The 24,000-nt window shown below is 34.1% G+C and overlaps 1 protein-coding gene across 10 annotated transcripts in view; it reads right to left on the minus strand.

Annotated features, from left to right (window-relative positions):
* Positions 1 to 24,000, minus strand: part of EHBP1 (EH domain binding protein 1) — a 445,289-nt gene that overhangs the window by 39,596 nt on the left and 381,693 nt on the right. For 4 of the 10 annotated variants that reach the window (XM_057497151.1, XM_036890373.2, XM_057497153.1 and 1 more), the window contains 6 exons: positions 21,225 to 21,372; positions 13,342 to 13,449; positions 10,275 to 10,396; positions 7,700 to 7,838; positions 7,431 to 7,537; positions 4,634 to 4,757 (listed from right to left, as the gene is read on the minus strand). In XM_057497151.1, the coding sequence (XP_057353134.1) occupies positions 4,634 to 4,757; positions 7,431 to 7,537; positions 7,700 to 7,838; positions 10,275 to 10,396; positions 13,342 to 13,449; positions 21,225 to 21,372 (748 nt within the window). The remainder of the gene's footprint in view (positions 1 to 4,633; positions 4,758 to 7,430; positions 7,538 to 7,699; positions 7,839 to 10,274; positions 10,397 to 13,341; positions 13,450 to 21,224; positions 21,373 to 24,000) is intronic. The other 6 variants (XM_057497154.1, XM_036890376.2, XM_057497155.1 and 3 more) reach the window with 3 other exon arrangements.

Consider the following 24,000-nt stretch of genomic DNA (forward strand, 5'->3'; position numbering starts at 1 on the left):
TTCACAATCCATTTAAAATTGAGAACAATTCCTCAAAGAGAGAGACAGCAATTCCAATCCTAGGTATATGCCTCAAAATACAAAACAGGGATTGAAAGAGATGCTTGTATACAATGTTCATAGTAACTAAAAGGCAGAAACAACCTAAAGATCCACCAATGGATGAATGAATAAATAAAAGGTGGTACATACATACAATGGAATATTATTCAACCATAAAAAGGAATGAAGTAGTGGTAAATGGTAGAATAAGGATGAACCTTGAAAGCATATTAAGTGAAAGATGTGAGACACAAAAGGACTACTGTCTGATTCCACTCATATGAAATGCACAGAATAAAGTAAATTCATAGAGACAGAAAGTAGATAAGAGATTCCCAGGGGATTGTGAGAGAAGGAAAATGGGGAATTATTATTTAATGAGTACAGAGTTTCTGGTTAGGGTGATGAAAAACTCTCGAAATAATGGTGATGACTGATTGTGCAACACTTTGAATATACTAAATGCTACTGAACTGTATACTTTAAAATGGTTAATTTTATGGTATGTGAATTTCAACTCAATAAAATAATCTACATAGTCAGTATCTACAAGCATATAAAAACAGAAATAGCAGATAAGGTATGTTTGTTCTGCAATGATATAACTGGGAAAAGAGGACTGATTCAAGAGCTACAAAACCTAAAAACTCATGTTCAAGCCCTAACTCAGCCATTTCTAATTAGGCCTTCATTTCCCCCATCTGAGCCTCAGTTTTATCATGTAAAGTATATGGACACACAATGGATAAATGTAATCAACACAATTTGGTACTGGCACAAGAACAGAGCCACAGACCAATGGAACAGAATGGAGACTCCAAACATTAACCCAAACATATATGGTCAACTAATATTCAATAAAGGGTCCATGGACATACAATGGGGACATGACAGTCTCTTCAACAGATGGTGCTGGCAAAACTGGACAGCTACATGTAAGAGAATGAAACTCAATCACTGTCTAACCCCATACACAAAAGTAAATTCGAAATGGATCAAAGACTTGAATGTAAGTCATGAAATCATAAAACTCTTAGAAAAAAACATAGGCAAAAATCTCTTAGACATAAACATGAGTGACCTCTTCTTGAACATATCTCCCCAGGCAACGGAAACAAAAGCAAAAATGAACAAATGGGACTATATCAACCTGAAAAGCTTCTGTGTAGCAAAGAACACCATCAATAGAACAAAAAGGTACCCTACAGTATGGGAGAATATATTTGTAAATGACAGATCCGATAAAGGCTTGACATCCAAAATATATAAAGAGCTCACACACCTCAACAAACAAAAAGCAAATAATCCAATTAAAAAATGGGCAGAGGATCTGAACAGACACTTCTCCAGAGAAGAAATTCAGATGGCCAACAGGCATATGAAAAGATGCTCCATGTTGCTGATTATCAGGGAAATGCAAATTAAAACCACAATGAGCTATCACCTGACACCAGTTAAGATGGCCAACATCTGAAAGAGAAACAACAACAAATGTTGGCCAGGATGTGGAGAAAGGGGAACCCTCCTACACTGCTGGTGGGAATGTAAATTAGTTCAATCCTTGTGGAAAGCAGTATGGAGGTTCCTCAAAAAACTCAAAATTCAAATACCATTTGACCCAGGAATTCCACTCCTAGGAATTTATCCTAAGGATGCAGGAGCCCAGTTTGGAAAAAGACATATGCTCCCCTATGTTTATCACAGCAGTATTTACAATAGCCAAGTAATGGAAGCAACCTAAGTGTCCATCAGTAGATGAATGGATAAAGAAGATGTGGTACATATATAGAATGGAATATTATTCAGCTATAAGAAGAAAACAAATCCTACCATTTGCAACAACATGGATGGAGCTAGAGGGTATTATGCTCAGTGAAATAAGCCAGGCAGAGAAAGACAAGATTCAAATGATTTCACTTATCTGTGGAGTATAAGAACAAAGAAAAAAACTGAAGGAACAAAACAGTAGCAAACTCACAGAACCCAAGAATGGACTAACAGTTACCAAAGGAAAAAGGACTGGGAAGGATGGGTGGGAAGGTAGGGATAAGGGGAAAGAAGGGGCATTATGATTAGCACACATAATGTAGGGGGCGGGCACAGGGAAGGCAGTACAACACAGAGAAGACAAGTAGTGATTCTATAGCATCTTACTATGCTGATGGACAGTGACTGTAATGGGGCATGTGGTGGGGACTTGATAATGTGGGGAGTCTAGTAGCCATAATGTTGCTCATGTAATTGTACATTAATGATACCAAAATAAAAAAAAATATGGACACTATCTAATCTGCTTAATTCTAAGGCTGAGATTTAGAAAGTACATAGAAAACTCTAACATACTAGATAAAAGGTTCTAACTACTATAATAAATGAAAAGTTAGAAGTATTGGAACCCAAAAAAGGAAAAGGATGAATATATGCTCTCCCTTTCTAACACCTTATCTCTTACTTCAGATGCTAAGTAGGTTCTAGGCAAATCTTGGGAAACCATTATTTGAGCTGGAGGAGGTTCTATATAGTCCAGGGTGATTCTTGGAGCTTACTGAGTTGGGGAAACAAGTCAGTTTTAGTCTGAATCTGTAATACTAGACCAGTCTAGATCAGATTCTGTCCAATGTAGTAAATGGGAATTTAAAGTCCCAAAAGGATTCTAGAATCAATCTGTAGTCCATGACTATCTTTTAGATTATAAATGATCTATAGTTGGAATGGGGCCACTTCAAAAGTTCACTGGTAATATGTGGGTTGGGGAGGAGAACTCAAGTCTATTTTGGTTAGAGCTCTCAATAAATTAGGCTCCAAATATGAAAGAAGGAAAGAAAATAGAATTTCTAGCCTTTTCTCTAGTGGCACAAGGCTTCTTATATAGTAACATCTAATTTATCCAACACAACGAGGAAAGGTGGTGCATTTGAAACAATTTGTTTAAAAAAAGCCAGTCTTAAAATATTTAAAGGTATAGAGACCAAAATACCTAGTATTTTTTTTATATAGCTAGTGTAACTAATATTTTCACAATCCTTTAGAAACCACAGGAAAATTAAAATGTGCAATAATACATTGGTTTATGGGATACCTGTTGAATCCACACAAATGTATAAGACTGAGCATACATGTAACTTATTAGGGCAATGATAAATATATTTTAGGTTATCTGGTGTAGTGGGAGGGATCCTATGTGATAGGGTTTTGGTGACTTGAATTCTAGTCCAAGGGTGGCCACTTACTGATCTGTGTGACCTTGAGATTTTCTGAATCTCTGTCTCCTCTGTATGATGAGAGGATTAGGTAATAGTTTTCAAAAAAATTTGTTTCTTTTTTCTTTAATTTAAAAATTTAAGAAGTAGAACCTTTTCTTTAAAAGAATTCTTCCAAATAGCCTGCTATTTCCAATAAATAAACTCAGAGTTACTCTTAAGTAAGGTAAGAGATCCAGACGCTTGTCTCCTTTCAGCTCTCTTATTTTCCTGGCAGTCCCAAGGTACCTATGAAGAAGCTTTAGGACTCCACAGAATACAGTTTGAAGCCCATCAGGCCAGATAAAGCTAAAGGTCTCTTTGTGTTCTAATATGCTCTGATTTCACTAATGTAGGCATTTTCAAATATCCCATATAAATGCTTATTTTTGGAGGAGCTCTTTAAGGGTAAATACATTTTTGGCAAACAGAAAAGTTCAGGAAAACTTTCCAATCCTAATCTACATTATTACTTTACTAATCTACTTTAACAGTGCCATAAACTTAAAACAATTAATTCGATTAAAAGAATGGATTTTCCACTCTTATATTTTGGCATTTTTTTCTTACTATATAACTTACTTTTAATTTGGCATGGATGACTTGAATTTTTCATTTTTACCCCTTTCATAGGAGGAGCATTTTAAAGAAATATATATAATCTTTAAAATATATGCACATATTTTTTTTCTAGTAGCTTATTGTGCACTTAGATCTATTCAATCACTATTGGCAATCAACATTAAATGCCAATCTACATTGGTTAGGAGCTAACTTGCTGCTCTACCCCGTTTTTATAAAACTTCCTATATACCTTAATCCTTCCAAATGCAATTGTGACACAAAGTATTACAGATTTTTAAAAACTTGTTCTCTTGAAGAAAGAAAAAAAAACAAAACTGTGGAGCATCAGTAACCAGATGGTATTCTCAAATTTCAGTGACCTAGTCTATAGAGCTGTCCCCTATGCATAGTGCTCTGTTTCATGCAGTATATAGCTTTAGCTGGCCAAATCTTTTTTTTTCCCCAATGAATCAGTAGAACAGTGAAGATCTTACATTTTTTCTAAGCAGTGGCATATCAATGAGGCACAGATGTGTATTCCAACTCTGCATGGATGAGCACACTGTTCAATAGTGCTGGCTCACATGGTATCAGGGCGAGTTATCACTTCCCATGAAGGCATTCTTATCACCAGGGCCCAGAGAGGTGGCTGCAAATCGCAGCCTTTTTATTTTCAAGGCAGTTCTGCTGAACATTCAGGCTTCAAAGATTCACACTTCCAAAACTCTATAAGAGTTTGTGAACGCTCAATTTGCCAAAACTGTTTACAGTGTAATTGGGCACTGTACCTGTGTCCATGAGATAGCGAAGGCGCTTCTCCACCAGCGCGGCACGGGTGTCAATTTGCTTTTGCTCATTCTCTAGTGCTGCCAATTCTCCTACAACATACTGACTGGTGTCTTTGAACCCTTTCTGTTAAGAAGAACAAACAGGAAGGAGAAAAAATTACTTGTAAGTTGTAGTTTTCCTTTCTACAAACACTTAGTAAAGCACTTACCAAGAGAACCAAATACACCCTTAGTATCACCCTAAGTACCAAAAAGCAACTCCGTGTGATTTAAAAGATATTCATGTGTATTCCAAAACTTTTGTAAACAGAGAAAATCTCAGCCATTTATTTTAGTATTGTATTTATATTTTAACACCCAAATTTGCCAGATTAAAAAAGTTAATACAAAGTTAGAAAAAATTATCTTTATAGAGTTAAGTGATAGTTATTTAAGCATGGAAAAGGACAGAAGACAATTTTCCGCTTGGTGCTTGCCAAAACAAACACCAATGACATCTTTAATTCAAAAGTATAATATATAAAAATGGAGTTTTACTAAAGAATTGATTCTTAAAGTGTCCTTAAAAAAAAGTCAAAATACAAAATGTTCTTACAAAAATGCAAAATTAAAAAGACACGTTTCTTCTTTCACTTTCAACAGTGACTATACTTTTAAAATACTTATAAAAAATCATAGAAGAGAAGATTACAGTATCTCCAGATTTCCCTCCAGCTCCTGCGCCTTAACATGCCATTCTGTTGACGTTGTAGTAATTACTGTAGCTGTGAATTCTAACTTGACAGGTGGTTTCAAACCTTGCTACACAGGATCTAATGGAACTAGTACACTGGTTAGGTTAATCCTTTAACCAAATTCAGATTTCAATTTGAAATTTTAGTTTTTACAAATCAGCCAATTAAAAAAAATTATCATTAGAAGTTTTATTTGAAGTAGCAGCTCTATTATAAAGCATGAGTGTAGACTTGACTTTTATTTTCATATTACAAATTTAAATTAGGGGACAGGGTTATTATTTATGGTATAGTTACAAATGATTAATTATAGCTACCTCTGGAAGATCTGTTTACCTTGTGACATTTCTAGGGCTGAGTTTCCTAGGTAGATGAGAAATAGTGAAGAACCGCTTAAGTGATTTCTCACACCACCACTGCTACTTATAACATTATTTATTCAGATAAATAAATATGAACAATCCTCTTCTGTCAAATCCCTTCCCTATCTAGAAGCATATTAATCTCTAAGAAGTCATGAGGAATTATCTCTCAGTACTCCTTAAACAAGAAAAAAAATCAACAATTATGTTATTTATGAGTACATTTTGGAATTGTCATGATCTAATTATATGTATAACTTATGTTATCTTTGGAACTAGTAACATAATTTGAACTCACACATTAACTCAATTTATATCAGCTTAATGTTAAATTGATTATGGTAGCTGACAAAACTTAAAGTTGAAGTATTTTAAGAAATCATAACACTAATATAATTTCTCAGGATAGTTTGATCAAGTAAATCACTGTTTTTTAAAGACTCATACAAATTGATTATTCTCCTATCTCAAAATAAAATACAAGAGAAAAATCATAACAGAAAAAATGCTAATGGCAACTTTAAAATCTGGAATAATCTAGTGAATGCTTTCTGTACTTATATGACATACAGCAGAGCATTTTCAAAAAGGACTACTTTTCTTTTCTCATTCCTAATCAAAGGAACAAAACAAACAAGAGTAGCTTACAAAGAATGTGAGAACAGATACATAAGAAAGAGGAAGTGATAAGCAACACGTAAACTTCATTGCCTTTACAGACTGATTCAATTAAGAACAGTAACAAAATTTATAATCAGATTTCTTTAGTGTGAGTACATAGTATACTCAAGTATACTGTAACTTATAAATTACACCAAATACTTCATCAGGATGTACCAGTGAGCTGTTCTATGTACTAAGATCTGAGAAGGTAACTTAAAAATAAGAGTAACTTAAGAATAAGTTTTTAGGGCCCTAAAATGTAGTTTATAACTCTGAGTGTACTTAAAAGGATTTAAAAATCCAACAGACTGTTTTAACAGTAAAAACAATGAAAATACTTAGATAAACTACAGATAATAAAAAGGAAGAACCATGAAAGAGAGCTATGCTTCCAGACAAAAATTCAAGTTAAAACTTGTTCTTCCTGCTTCTGTCCCACAGCTGTCCATCAAAAGCAGCTTTCCCCCTGCGGTCTATCAAATATTTCCCTCACAAATCAATTTTACACATGATCAGCCCATACCCCTACTGAGCTGAACCTCCCCGTTAATTAAGTGAAGAAATTACCATATATATTATATTAATGCAAACATCATTCAGCTAGTAATTCACGGCTGATCTGGATAATGGAAAGGTTGAACACCCATTAACCCAAGCCAACAAAATGGGTTGGCTGAGAAATTCTAGCAGGTCTCATGTGACTTTTCCCTCTAACCGCAGCTCTGCGGTATCTGCTATTGTAATAATTAAAATCCTCCTGGTAGATCAATACTGGAATCTCTTTATGGGAAGTGCCCTGATGGAAATGTCTCAAGGAAGCTGGGGCTGTGGAACTCTGAAAAATTCATTTTTTTTATCTGACAATTATCACCACACTGCAGACTAATTCAACAGTGCACCCCTCTCACTCTGCTTTGAATGCACTGGAGATTGACATCTTAAAAAACCTAACATCTCATTTTAACAAATAAAGGCACTATTTCTACATACAGTTTAGAATTATCAGCAATCATGAAACCACACAAAAAATTAATATACATTAAGCACTTCATCTTCTGATGGCTTCCTCTGAGTTTCAGTTATCGCTGCCTTCTCCTCATTTCCTTTCTTTGTATCTTCCTGTATTGATCTCTGCCTTTTCATCTCTTAAAAATAAAAGAGAAAGACATGTAAAATTATTAAAAAGCTTGATATTTGTGTATTGAAATGTGCATTTATATTATCAGCTTGTGTGTGTGTGTGTGTGTGTGTGTACACACATACTGTTAAATCTTAAGATGGGAAAACATTTTAAAAAGTGTTCCTACCTGGTCTATTCTCAACATACTGACTGAAAGACTGAAGTTGAGTTTTTCTGACTGTAGAATCCTTGCTGAACACAACAGGATTTCTAAATCGTTCTGTTGCTTTTTGTGATCGCTCAGTCCGGAGATCTTCTGTGCCATTCTAAAAGTAAAACAAATGTGGTAATGGACTTCTCATCTTGTAAACATGAAATTACACATTAGTAAGACAACTTTTACTGATTTAAGATAATGCGAACTTAAAAACTTTTTGAAAGAAAAAGGATTTGAAACAGTCCAAAAAGCTCAATTGTAAGTTCTATTGCCTGTAACCAAAAACATCGGGAGACATGGTTTAAATGGAGTATTACTCCTGAGAATTTGGATTCATTAGACACTATGAACCCCTGTGTCTTCTCCCAATGATATGCATCATTTAGAAGCCATGTTGCCTCTGTCTATTCCTATACTATTCTGCCTCAACGGTTTGTACAGTCCCTAGACTTGTATGACACGAAGAACTATTTTCTAATTTTATGCCCATTGAGATAAACCACTAATGCTGGATGAAGGCTAAAAGGTAGGATTATAATACTACCCCACTGAACTCCATTTCATCAGCTATAACTTTCCAAAGCCAGATTTGTAAGTAAGCCCTTTACAGCTAAGGAAACTACAATTATCTTTTCCAGAGCTTCCTATGTTAATACTGGTAACAAATTCAAATGGTTCTATCAACAAGAAATACCCAGAAGACTGAACCACTGCAGTGTGTGGAAGCTGCAGATACCGAGGCGCTGTGTACCAAACAAATATTTCATTTTATACCTAATCTTTTATTATTTTTATTAAGTGTTTTGAAAGTAAATAGGGAAAGGCTAAGATGCATGACTAATAGCTAAGCCTGCTGAATGCTGAAACTGGTTATCAAAAGCTACCAAGACTTTGCCCTTCCTCTGCATTGAGACAATCAGTAATGAGGGAGTCCTCCAATGGCCTATTCTCTAGCCTCAAGGAGGCCTGGGATACAGAATCCTCAAGGGAAGGTAACAGTTTATCCTTTTCCACAAACACAGAATGCCTCATTTATAAACGTGTAAACTGCATATTATTAAAAAAAAAATAATACAACCGCAAATCAATGCTGAAAGCTTCAAGAGAACAGATGGACTCTATATGTTCTTTATAAGCACCACTTAAAAAATCTTAACTAAGAAGATTCATACAAAGACAAGCTCTTTAAAGCATACCTTTTGTTGGAGTAACTTTAAATATTACCTCATAAGAGCTTTTTGGAAAGCAAAACCAATTTCATCTACTTAGGTAATTAACCTTGAAAATATCTCTATTTTGATTTTTTAAAGTTATATATTTATTATTAGTACCACACTAATTCATACTAATCATTACAATGTGCTAGCTATGCAGCTAGGATAAAACAACTTTGGTATTCATTTTTTTGTTTAAGGAAAGTGTGTATTCTACTATTATCATAATAACTGCCCAATAGTCTAAAACTCAAGTCTTTACCAAAATAAACAAACATAGCTAAATTTTTTGAGGCCTGGCAACATGTTAAAATATCAGTGTGATTAGCCAGTAAATCCCATCTTAAGGAACCTTTTTATGACTAGGGACTTCTGCCATTTTACAAATGTATTCCTCTAAACCCACTAATTCAGTTAGCCTTTTCAATCCATTGTATTATTCTTAGGCCAGCTTCATTCTGCATTAAATCCACTGCAGAAAGCTAAATTGAACGCAAAATCAGACCTGATCCAGGCTTCCTTTTGCTCAAAGACAGAGACCAGCAGCCCTCTGGTGCCGCCACACACTTTCATCACCAATTTATAGAGACCAACAGTATAAGGGGAAAGCAATGGAAGTCATTGTTTTGGGACTTCAAAGCATCTCTGTGTCTGGGGAAGGAAATCCTTTCAGTCAGCAGGGCAGTTCCATAGTCCGCAGGTGGGTGAAAGTTATACAGGACTAGAAGTGCCCTAAAGCTAGAGAAATATTAGTGATACAGTGTGAGGAAAAGCAAGGATGGCTTGAGTGGGAATAATATAAATACTCGAAATCATCTTCTCATAATGTGGCATGTTGGCCAAAACCCTATACAAGTTAAGATTCCTTTTGGCACAAAACACATGCAAGTTCTTAGAAGTGTATAGTCGATCACATACCATCTTCAGGTATTAAATAACATTAATACTAGTTCATCTAAACAGGTCGAATTTTGAGGATGATAGAAAATATGCTAGAATTCTCTTAGTAACATTTTTCTTAGCAAAATATAAATATCTATTGAAGTCAACAATAGTTTCTGCTTTTGCCAACATATCAATTTAAAGTAGTAGTTTCTCTGAAAAACAATATATGAATACCAATTACCAATTCAGAGAGTTTATCTGAAAAACAGTATATGAATACAATAACTAATATTGAGAGTTAATTTATTGGCTATTTAATAAAAATTTTTATACCTTAATCTTAATGTGGAAAATTTGGTAAAACATTGACTTTAGGATTATAAAGTGCCAGTGGAAATTGAAATACACAAATACCAAGTCAAATGTTTTAGAGAAGAAAGATTCACCTTAATGTCTTGCTCTGAGCTCTCAGTTACAGCCTTCTGAGTGCTGGAGAGGGAAATTGCCACCTGCGGCTGAGCTTCTAGGAGCTTCTTCAGTTTCAAATCCACCAACTTAGTATTTTGTTCTGTTAAATATGCAAATATTATGAATAACCAAGTGAGATACATTTATATGTACAGGCTATCAATTTAGGGGACATCTTAAAAATATTATTATGTTTAAAAAAAAGAGAGAGAGAAGGACATTAAACTTGTGAAATAACATATCAGACCAGAAATATACAGAACTTTTCACACATGTATATATATATAAGCTATACTACATACCATACAGCTATAATATAATTGAATACTATCTTCATGTATATTGACTATATTCTTTTTTTTGATATAATTGCTATATAATATTGTGTAAGTTTAAGGTATACAATGTGTTGCTTTCATACATTTATATATTGCAATATGATTACCATAATAGCAGTAGTGAATACTTCTATCACATCACATAATTATTATTTCTTTTTTGTGGTGGGAACAATTAAGATCTAGTCTCTTAGCATGTGTTCTTTGTGTGTGTGTATATAAATAAATAAATAAATATATGTATGTACATATATTTGTCCCAAACCAGCCCCCTTAACTATATAGTCAACATAACCTATAGACCATTCATTTATACTATCATTAATAGTAGCTATGCTTACCTGAAAACCTAAGCCTGTATTTGATGTATATATTTATATAAGTCACTGTATAATAAAACAAGCTATCACAAAGTATATATTTAAAAGAAGTGATATACTTGATTTTACATTATTTTAGCCTAGTTCTACTTAGAGAGCAGAAATACAACAAAGATTATATTTTGGAATGTATTAAACATGGATAGAAATTTAAATAAGTAAAATAAATAAAATACAGGTATAACTTCTAAAACACTTCCAAATTATTTTTAGCAAGTACATTCATCTTTAGTAATAAAATAGTTCAGAAACAAATGGAAACAAATAACTCTATTTAAAACAAATTCACTCAAAGAAACTCTAATAAGATGGTTATAAAAGACATGCCACCATTTGGTGAATGATATTTTTCATAAAGATTATTAGGTTTTCTAATTACCAGACTCTTAATAAATGCTATTATCATTACTTTCATGCAAATTGGTCATTTTATATTGCCAGGCTTCTCCTTTAAACAATATCTGATGAACTATGGTCAAATCAAGATAAAGATTGAACAATTTATTATTAAAACATTATGACTTCTATATACATATTAAAAAAGAATTTTGGGGAAAATAAAGTGAGGATAAAAATCATAATATATGCTATGTGCTTCTAGATTCCAGTTTACAGGACTAATTCATACTGCTATGAAACAAACCATAGTCTAAATTAGAAAGTCTGTCCCATGCACATGCCAACACTAACTGGCATGTTTAAGAGTTGTACACAATACAGTAGTTAACTCCCAAAATAGGAAGACTGAGATGTGTTTTCTTTTTTGGCATACATAAAATAGGAGGAGTATTTTTAAAAAAGACAAAAGTCAAGCCTATTAGCCCTAATACTATCTGACCTTTAAAGTAGCCCACAAAGTTCCTGTAAATAAAACTAGAAAATTCCCCTCATCTTACCTAAGAAATGGCTAATTTTTCCTGTCTTCATAATCTACTCTAAAATCAGAAAATATTCATCACTTATTATCACTGATTTTATACTTCCACAAATTGAATGTTTAGGCTTCAATTCTCTACTTACACATGCCCTCAGCGGTAAACAGATGTGACTGGTTTCTGAGAAAGTCTTGTTGGTGGTTGTGATGAGAGGGGGGATAAGCAACCACACAAATCTTTTTCAGAAAGAAAATTCAAGCCTACCCAAGTTCCACAGTATTTTAAATAGAAAGAAGTAAAAGGTAGTACTAATTTTGGATTAAACAGTTGAAAATTTTCCTTAAATATCAGTATTCTCCTGAACTTGTACAACTATAAAAATATTGACCTGTATCTAGTAAAAGTATAATTTAATACTAAATCATGAAAGAACTACTGAAAAAAGGGCATGGTTTTCTTGGGTGCTCCCTAAAGTTAGGAAAACCCTGGTTGATTGTCCCCTGGAGAAATAACACAAAGATTTCAAACAGGGGAAGAAGAAAAAAAGCAGGTTAGCATTGCAAGGGCATGTCAGGGCTGGGAAGAATACCTGCTTTCACTCCCTTTAGCTTTTTACAGGGCAAGCTAAGTATTGGGACTTCACTCTTATGTTTAAGTCTATAGAAAGCACTTAAGGCTTTTTATTGCTATGTGAGTTCAATTCAATAAGCATTTATGGAACCCCTCAAGTATACAAAGCTTTGGATTGATACCTGCTGCTGACATGTAAAGGCAATGCATATGAGACACTCAATTATTAAACCACAGCCGTGTATCTTTATATTTTAAACAATGACTTAGAAGGTCATTTTCCAATGTAATTATTGGTATAATATTTATTGACATAAGAAATGAAATTAATAGCAATTTATACAGGCAGTTTGCAAACAAGTGTCTTATTGTAATCAGTATTTAAGTATGTTTAATATAACTTATTAGTGTAATATTTAAATATTTAAAGTAAGCGCTAAATTTACAAAATATTATATCTAAGACTACCAATTCTAAACCAATCAGAAAGTCTGACCCATGCTTTAGATTTACATTTGAAGTACTCCACAGATACTACATTTATACCTTACAACATCACATCAAAGTAGGCTGAGAAGGGGAACCAATTATTGAATGCCTACAAATTGTCTCATACAACACAAAATGTAACAGTGAATCTTAGTAAGAAGAGAATACAAACTACAATTTGCTACTCTAATTTTATTGCTAATTTTAACATTACATCTGTAACAAAATAATGACATAAAATTAATGGGAAGTGGACTTAGCTAAATGATTTGTGAGGGCATAAGATGTAATACAACAAAAATAACTTATAAATTACTGATGAAATAATAGTAAAAATGCAGTGATAAAGTTTGCCATGCATCAGGACACAAAATATTTATAATTTGAAATTACCAGGAGTATCAAGGGCATTTTCTAAATTAGTAAGTTCATCTCCACCTCCCACAACAAAGACTTCAGGAATCTCCTCGTTAGTATCTATCTCAATATTATCATTTTCATCTGTAGGAACATGTAGCAACAATGTTAGTATATTATTTCTATTTTATATCATTTGTCCAAAACACTAAGGAAGGAAAATTAGTATTTTAATGACAGTTATTCAAATTCAGGTCTGACACAGAACAGTAAATTGAGAAATCAGGTTTAAGAGACATTTTTACTATTGGATTAACATTTACATTTTACATTCATATGTCAAAGATGAATTGTCACATCAAAGCAGATGCAAAGGTCTTACAATTTACCACATGCTGTCTCTGAATCACTGAGTTCATTGAGGCCCTGTATTTTAAAATGTAATGTATCGGTAACCGTTAATAGCAGCATACAAAAATAAAGCTGGTTGGTAACAGTCATCAAATAATATTTCTAAATTTCACATTTTTATCATTTATTAGATATAAATGAATAAACAAATCATTTATCATGAACTTGCAGCTATGGTTAAATCATTTGTATGAAGACTTGAAAGGTCTTCTGCTATTAATGACATATCACAAAAGCATTATAGATAAATTAAGAGACAAGACTGAGACCAGAATAAACAGTATCTTTATGCAAAAGAAAGTTCAGAAAAACGACAGTGCAACTTGAAAGACTGAAAGCTGAGAAAAATCTGTCACTATTCAAATTGAGTTCATGGGAATGACAAAGTCTTATACTATCTTTATATGCTTAGTAAAATGTTTTAGGTCACAATTAATAAATGGAGTCATATTTTACATTAAATATTTGTATTATATGTTTTTTCCTTTCTAAATCCTAGTGCTAAAATTGGTGAAGTAATATTACACATTTGAAAAGGCATAACAGTAATTTAGTTTCATATTAGAGGTTTAGCTTTAACTTCTGCTATTGACAGGCAGTGTACCTTTTGAGAAATATTTGTCTAGCCTCAGGAGTCAGTGACTATCTCTAGCATGTTACAATTTATATTTTCCTGGACAATTTTTCTTAGTAATGAGGTATTTCAAGATCATTACAATTGAGAAATTTCAAAATTCTATTAACTTGGGCTTAATCTTTCAATATTTGTCCTTTTCCCTGCACACCTTTGTGTTTGATTTTGGGTCTCCCAAGTAAATACATACTGTGAGCATTAATATTAATAATAATATTCTACATTTATTGAAGACTTTCCATGTACTGTGTAAGCCATTTAGAAGAACACAACAAAGAAGAAAGATAGAGAAATGCCCTGAGGGGAAAAACATTACTAAATGCTTTCAAATTGCTAAGGCATTATACTTGGCTACTTTATTTAAGTATAATAAGTTGAGACTTCTTTTCCAATCAACTGTGCCTAGCACAAATGTTTGACTAATTTCATAAAAGCAGCATCATCTTCATTATCCTCAAAAATTCTTCTCTAAATAACTTATAAAATGCAAATGAATTAACAAATATTTCCTGAGTGCTAAGTAAGTGCTCAGAATACTTCCTCATATCACTCTGTGCCATACTGTCAAACAGTTCTGAAAATATTTTGCTGCTCCCAATCAGCCTTTATTATTACTGACCCTAACTAATCTAGAATAAAAGCACAAAATTCAACATTCATTTATTCAAGAAACCTCTACTATATATTCTATTTATAAATTACAAAACACTGAAATATTGAGGAGGTACCAGATTGTATAAGATACTTATTCCACCTTAAAGGTATACATTCAAGTGAGTATAATACTATGTAGGAAATGTAGGTGTTATAAGGTAAAAATAAGGTACAAATTTAAAAGATGAAAAGATTACTCCTTCCAATAGTACCAGGAATTGTCTTTTAGAAGCACTAACCTTTAAGTTAAGAAATGTACAGGATTTCAATAGGTACAACTGAGGGGAGGGCATTATGGGCATGAAAGCAGAAAAGGGTAGGTTATGTACAAAGAATGGTGTGAAGTCTTATTTGGCTCAAGCATGCCTTAAAGGAAATAATGGGAGATAAGACTTGAAAGGAAAAACTGCAGAGAGCCCTGAAGGGCAGAATGGGAAATTTTAAATTTTATCTGGTAGGAATGGAGAGACATTGGTGCTCTACTATGATCCAAACTGTGCACTTTATGAGTTGTCTATATAAGCAGTTTTATATTAAAGTGTCTTACTGTAATCAGTTGTGAAACATATATAAAAGTTAATTGCAATATAAGTACTGAGAATTAGTCTTTTATAAAGTAGCTTCTATATTACTCCTCTAATACCACTCATGCTTACATTCAAATATGACTTCTTATGTGAAAGAAAAAGTGGTCCAGGGATTATCCATAGGAGTGCACTATATGCACTGAAATCATCCTTCATGTGAGACTGCTGACTACATGTTGTACTAGAAAACAGGAAGGCTGGAGGCAGGAAATCCAGTTGGAGACTGTTATCTTTCTGGTCAAGCAGTATGGAGAGCCTAACCTAGGATAAAAGAATTGGGAGTGGGTAGGGTATGATTTGAAAAATGACAGGATTTTGGGTGCTTGGGGGAGGGATACTGAGGAGAGGAAAGGTGAAGATGTCAAAACTGACTCTCTAATCTGAGTGACTAGAAGGATGGCATTGCTATGGAAGGAAATAGCTAAGTCTGGAAATGTGGTTGTTTATGTGTACCTGGGGATATGCAGAAAACTATGTACTTCCTTTCATTACCCCCTTACACAATGCCAGATTCCTTTGTGATGTGTTTTATTTCCTCGCTAAACTTAATCTCTATACTACCACTCATTAGTAATGCCAAGTGGGTTACCTTGATGTTTATATATGTATTGGTAACCTTAGATAAAAGGATTACTATTTGGGAATGCAAGAGAAAAAACTGATCTCCTATAGAGCTCAGGTCTTCTTAAGAATGGATTTCCACTTTTTGTCCATTCACTGACTTCAGTTTTATGATGAACCCTTCAATTCTTCTCAACAATTAATGTTACACATTTCTTTGTACCTGTGGAAATACTCTAAATGCATTCTAGCAGAACTTAAGTGTCTGTGTGTGTGTTTAAGATACTACATATTATATGTATAAGATAAATATAGATAGATATAGATATCTATCTACGTATGATGTCTATCTTTACGACTAAACACTGAAAACCCAGTAGGTGAGCATGGCAGATCTCTTACACAATACAAGGTGATTTGCAAGTATGGTATGTATAATGTATGCAGGAAAAGGTAAAAGGAAATTGAACATGCACTGGAATGAGACAATGCATGCTAGCTGACACTGCACACCACTCTAAGCAAAATGCGGTTCCCTGGTGCAATTAATAGTACAGCAGTAAGGCCAATCATTTTTTTTTAATTAAGGTATATACATTCTTATGAAGGTTTCACAAGAAAAATAATGTTATTACATTCACCCTTACTATGGAGTCCCTGCCATACCCCATTGCAGTCACTGTCCATCAGTCTAGTAAGATGCCACAGAGTCCCTATTTGTCTTCTCTGAGCTACACTGTCTTCCCCGTGACCCCCCCACACCATGTGTACTAATCATAATACCCCTCAATCCCCTTCTCCCTCCTTCCCCACCCACCCTCCCACACCCCTCCCCTTTGGTAACTGCTAGTCCCTTCTTGGAGTCTGTGAGTCTGCTGCTGTTTTGTTCCTTCAGTTTTGCTTTGTTGTTATACTTCACAAATGAGGGAAATCAGTTGGTATTTGTCTTTCTCTGACTGACTTATTTCACTAAGTGTAATACCCTCTAGCTCCATCCATGTTGTTGCACATGGTAGGATTTGTTTCTTTCTTATGGCTGAATAATATTCCATTGTGTATATGTACCACCTCTTCTTTATCCATTCACCTACTGATAGACACTTAGTTGCTTCCATATCTTGGCTATTGTAAATAGTGCAGTAAATCTAATCTTAACAATAGTTATTATTTATAAATAAGTTGAATGAAAACCAGGATATCTAGTAACAGTGAAAAAAAAATCTATTTTTAAAAATAGATCTGTATTTAAAAAAAAAGGAAACAGGCTACCATTAAAAACATATTCAGAAAAAAACTTTCATTTGCATCATGATTTTTAAATTTTCATTGAAAGTCCCTATAAAATTCATAACTTTTAAAATTTTTCTAAGGAAATCAAAAAAAGATAAGGAAACAATACAAATAAATATATTATTAATAGAAGCTGAAAATTAAAATTACTGAAGGCCTGTAAGATTTTATTTTGGTTCAGTAAACTTAGATAACTCTATTTGCCATAACTGATAGAAGGATAATGCAGGTACACAAACATTCTCGGGGAGGGGGAGGGAATTTGTTGATTCATTTGAAATGCAAAAACAAAGTACACTATTTTCAGAGAGGTAAAAATGTCTTTTTAAAAATTAAATGACCCTAACCTAACTCAAACCGAAGTGATAAGCTACAGAATAAATACATATATAACATATATATATATATATAAAAGTTAGCATATGATATATATAATAAATATATGTTATCATCATAGTACAAGACAGATATCTTCCTTGCAAATGCTCATGGGCCATAACAAAAATTTAACATTTATTTGGCCAAAATAAAAACTTACTAATTCCCAAAGCAGAAAATCAGGCTATATTCTCTAACCATAATACTATACAACTAAAAATGAAAATAGCAAATACCTGCACCTTGCCATGTAAGGCTGATACAAGAAAAAGAACCCACAAGTTTATTATATTGAATGAGGATTTTAAAATGAGGCTGTTACAGGTCTATAACTAAAATAATGCAGAAATTAAAAAAAATGTGAACTATACCACAATGTCACCTGATTCTCTTATAAGCCCTAAAATTATGTCAAAAGAAGAAAAGGAAAAGCTAGGCTGTAGTTCCTTGGACATGTGAGATTCTGTTATTTCCCAAGAGTTAACGCTCTTCCTGGCTGTAACAGGATGCAAGGGGGTTGCTAGAATACATGGTTATACATGTCTGAAAAAACCTTCCATATATTTTTGATGGACACCATGAAGCTGAAGACACCTCCTCTCAAACTTACTAAGTTCCCTTTCCTCACTGAGGTTGGCTGCTGCTTGAGAACAGAAAAAAAGCATGTTTTTCAAGTAGGTTCAGGCAATGAGTCTGTGTAACAATCATATTGAACACATTCCCCAGACTGTCCTTCCACTTTATTTCACTGCTTGGCTACCCCCTCCTCTTTGTCACTTTGTACCACGGCTTCCAAAATCTTTCTACCCAGGTCCTCCATCTGGGTTGGTCTCTACTTATTTCTCTCTCCTCCTCCTCCTTTCATATTCCTTCCTTATTCAGACCTTATGATTCCCATTAGACACTGGAAGAGTGGGCACTAATTTGTTGATTCTTTCTCCTGATTTATTAACCTCATAAGGTCATTTTTGACTTAGGAGTTAGACTCTTATGAACACAAGTGAATTTCTGATTTGCTACACAGGATCAGCAAACTATGTCATGGGGACAAAATCCAGCTTCTTTATGGTAAATATTTCTTCTTTATGGTAAAAATTACTTCTTTATGGTAAATATTAGGCATGCCTATTAATTTACATATTGTCCAAGCCATTGTCCAAGCCTGCTTTCAGGCTACAAGGGCATAGTTGAGTAGTTAAGACAAAGACCATATGGCCTGTAAAGTCTAAAATATTTACTCTGGTCCTTTCTAGGAGGTTTGCTGAATCCTAGCTTAGCACAGTGGTGACTCAATAGATGAATGAGTATGTATGAATGGTTGTATTTCAAGTAGGAATTTTACCCTCTCCCTGTCCTAAAGGTCTCTTCCCCAACTCCTAGCCTCAATAGCTTCAGTTTAGACCTTGATGCCAGAGCAGACCTACTCTAAATGATACATCTTCATGAAAATAGGCCAATATTCACCCCTGAGGTTAGGGAATAGGCTTTTTCACTTTGTTGTAGGTGAACCTTAGCTCTAATTAAGAGACTAACATCAAAACATGGATGCTTCCAATATCCAAGGTATGGTGTGTCCCATGGGAGAAATGGATTCTGGTCACTTTTGTCTCCTTAGGAACACAGTCTAGACTCTTCAGTAGATTCTCATAAGTCATCTGTTGAACCCTGTCTCATCTTCATTTCACATGGGTTTCCCTGTTTAGTCTGTACTTCTTGGCTAGCTCTGATCCAATCCTCACTTGTTCTTTATTTACTTTATTGACTGTTGAATGATCCAAAACCAGGTCTTCATTTTCCCTAGTTACCAAGCAGGGAAGATACCCCATTTTGGGGGTGGTAACACTGAGGAAGTGTTCTTACCTTGTCTAGAGTTAGTTTAGCTTCAACTGGGGTTGGATTATAGAGATAAGACTGATTACATAGCTGACCATCCCATCCCATTAATCACAAAAATCTTAATTCTTAGCTTTTCAGAGTTTATAATTCATTCAGCATTGTTACCTGCTCACCACTGGAAAAAAAAATTAAAGGAGACACTGATGTCTATCTATCCTACCTACTACTACTGTTCTCCTATTGGTTTATGAAGCCAGAGAAAGGTAGCATTAGTGGCTTTAGGACAGTCTATCTGGAGAGGCAAGAATATGAAGTTTTTTTCTACATTCTAAGATATAAGAAGGCAAAGATTTTTAAGACTTAGAATACCTGGACTTCTTAGAATACCAAAGAATATTAAATTAATAATAAATGAAAGCAAATTATCATAGCATTATAAATATAGCTGTTAATAGTTGACGTTACTATAAATTGTAGTAGAGAGTAAAAACTGCAATAAAAATTCTGAATGGTAAGAGTTGAAAAGGTAAGATGAAAGATTAAACTAAGATGTAAACATTCTGAGAAAACCAGAGGGACAGATACACAGCTGTTTGGGAAAGTAGCTTTCAGATTTATGGGATGGAAGATTATGTGCTATAGGCATTAGCTGGAATTCTCTACAACAATAAGTTTTTAATATAAGAACTCAATTAGAAATAACAGCAGTAACTTTCAGTTTACTTTGAAGAAACTTACTATTGACCTAGAAATAGCTTACCTTTGTTTCAGTTCTGTAAGGTCTCATTCAAGTCCATACTTGCCTACCCTTCAGAGTGATCTTAGCATTCTAAGATTTAGTTAGGACAAATACCTGGCATGTTTTGGTAGGTAAATAGGTTATACACTTTTGAAATAAAAAAACCCCACTGGCCTCTTGAATATACTCCTCTTAAATAAAAATGTAAGACGTTCCATGTTAAAGATACCCAAATTTAGCATTGAGAGGTAAAATTTAAGTCTCTTTATATATATAGTCCTTGTGCAGACATCAGGCTTAGAATAACTTCTGCAGATATTGAAGAAGGCCTTCTTGAATAAGGAGACTAAGAAGAAATGGATAAGGGACTTATTCAAAATCCTTACATGTCAGGCTATAATACCAGAACATTGTTAAGCTACTTTCTAAAGATCTGATTCAAAGTGAAAATCTGTCATGCCAAAGCTCATCATTAACAAGTCTTGTGATCTAAATATTGAGGACTTGATTGCACTGGACTCACTCCTAATACAATTAATGAGGCATCATGGGGAATCACAAACCAAAGTCTGTCTGAGTTTTCTTCTAAATTATATTCTAAGAAAGTAGTTCTAAGAAACTAAAAATTAAGACAAGAAGTTGATTTGGAAAACAGCAACAGTTATCTTCTAACTTACTATACTTCCTTTACATTTTCTGCAACATATCAATAGGCTAGAAACTTAACGTATTTGAAGCAACATTTTGAAGTAAGAATAAAAAGTCCCCAAAGGTCCACTGTGGGCTCCTAGGTTGTCTGTAAAATATGATACAAAATTTGTTAACTCACCTCCAGATGCCTTTGACCTTTCTTTCAACTTTTCTACAGCCATTTCACCATAGCTGGGAAGTTCTGACATCTTCACTCCAGATCGAGCTTCTGCTATTAGCTGACGTGCTCTCTCTCTCAGCTGCCGACGTCGCTCTTCATCTTGCTGCTAAGATATATTGAACAGTTGCCAACTCAGTAATTGACAGAAATGCAATTTCATTTTCAATCTGATCATCATGATAGTAACTGGTTTACAGTATGGTGCTTGGCCCACATTATAAATAGGATGCTCTATATCAGTTGGATGTCACACTATTTTTAAAAGACATCCTAGAATCAGATTTTTAAAAAACATTTACAAATTACTGTTATTAAAATGTCTGTTAAAAATTCAAACTAGCCTTTATAGAATATTTGGGGATATAACTGAGAAAACTACAGGAGCTATTACTAATAAAATAACCAGGCTTATAGAAAAAAGTCACAATATTGAAAACAGAATTTCAATTAATACATTATTTTAAATTTTCTTTTATTTGTAAAATAAAAGAATTTACTCCCTTTCTTTGTTTTCTAATAAAGGCATATAGAGCATTGGTAGCAGAGTATAGCAGAAAATGCTGCTACATTATCTTGATCAAATATAAGAAATGGTATTTTTAGGGGGCTGAAGTAGAAATGGGGACAGTATATATTAGTTACAGAAGTTACAGTTGTAGGTGGGTTTTAAATAGAATTGAACTATTATCCACATTCTTACTCCCTCTCCACTCAGATGCACTTTGAGAAGAAAAGTAAAATTGAATGTGGCTTTTGATATTTAAAATAAAAACTACAGAGAATTAAACAGACAGCTCTTGCCTATTAAAAAAGGGTCATTGTGAATCACAAATAAATCCATGTGAAATTACTTTGCAAACTGGAAAGTATATAAAATAAGGCATTATTATGACAAAACAAAGCCTAAAATAATCTGGCCTCAATATATCTTTGCAGTATTATCTTCCCTTAACCTCTCCCAATCTCCATAAAAACCTCTCATTTATTTATATAGAATTGCTTTTATCATGTAGTTTCATATACCCACGCATGTGAATATGTCATTTCCTCTTCCTAGAATGTTCTTCTCTCATTTAATTCCTACTCATTCTTCAAGATTCAGTTTAAATCCACTAAACCTCTCCTGACTATTCTTCCCTCCTTCCCATTGGTGGAATCAAGTTCTCTTTCCTCTATGTTACTACAGAACTGCCTGTGTGCATGTGTGTGTGTATTATTACTTTTTAAAATAATACTTGTTAAGTTACACTGTAATTGTACAAATGCCTCTTTCTCAGTAGAACTGAGCTACTGAAAGGCAGGAGCTGTATCTGACTTTCCTTTTTATCTATGCCCTTGGTACATACCTTTGACCTGGTACTTGCTATAGAAAATTTAACCATGAAAACTTATAATTTATATTTTCAAAAGCTTATCATAATAGAGGGAAAGATAAAATAGCCACAGTTTTGATCAAAATGTAGCAAGAATTCCAGACAGAGAAAGAACATTTTTGCTAAGGGACAAACAAGACATCATAGCATATGGTTTTGGAGTTGGGCCTGCAGAATGAGCAGGATTTAGCATGGGTAGAGATGGGAGTTGGTAGTTAGGTGGGTCTATGTAGGTGAGACTAGGAGGTAGGAATGATACACAGACATAAGGCAAGAAAGTACATAGGGAAAAAGTACATAGTCTACTTATCCTGAGCAAAGAGCAAAAATAATGATAGAAAGGCAAGGCAAGAAAAATAAAGCTTAGTAGATAGATCACAGAGGCCTTTTATTCTAAGGAAAGCAAGGGCCAACTAAAGGTTTGGTTTTGAGTGTGTCTTTTTTTGGTTGAGGAGAATGGCCAATCAGAGGTGTATCTAAGAAAGATTAATCGGACAACAGTGTATAAGACAGTGGCACAGAGGGACTGCAAAGAGACTAGTTAGGAAGCTCTCACAATAGCCCAAGGAAGCTGTAATGAGATCCAGACCTAAGTTGGTGGCAATGGGAATGGAAAGGCCTAAGTGTAAGTAAGAAGTATATTAGAGGTAGAACTGGTACTTGTACCAATTCTTGGTAACTGATTAGATGTGGGGGTGGGGAGAAAAGTGATGACTCAGAAAGTTTTAAACGTGAGCAACTAGTAGAACTGTGGCGCTAAAAACAGAAATAGAAAAACTAAGAGGAACTGTAAGAAGGGATAAAGTTTGGGATAAGACGGGCTGGGTTTGAGAGGCTGGCAGGGCATCTGAGTAAAGATGTTAGTGGAGTTGGGAAGTGAAATTGATGCTAGGAAGTGAAGTCAAACTATGACTCAGAGCTGATGGCTGAGTTAGAGAAATATGTGAAAGCACTGGAAAGAGATACTACAGAGACAAAGGAGAGCTAGTGGCTAGAAATGGAAATAAGTATGTTTAAATAAGAAGAGGAAAAAGAGCCAGAGAAAGAGGGAGAGGAGAACTAGAACACCGATGTATCCTGAGAATCAAAATAGAAAAGGCTTTCATTAAAAAGGGAGCAATCAACTATAGTAAATGCTCAAAGTTAATAAGACTGAACGTTAAAAAAGGATTTTAAAACTTGGTAGACAATATTATTAGGGACAGGGTTAGATACCAGATTGGTGGAGCTCAAAACTAGGCCATTCTTTCACAAATTTTGAGACACCTAGAAATGAGAGCTGTCAAAATTAATGGGGGTAGATTAACATGGGTATCAAATGGACCCAGAGACAAGCTTAGGCTCCCAGTGGACAAACTGTA

The sequence above is a fragment of the Manis pentadactyla genome, chromosome 2, assembly GCF_030020395.1.
Source record: "Manis pentadactyla isolate mManPen7 chromosome 2, mManPen7.hap1, whole genome shotgun sequence".
NCBI classification, from domain to species: domain Eukaryota; kingdom Metazoa; phylum Chordata; class Mammalia; order Pholidota; family Manidae; genus Manis; species Manis pentadactyla.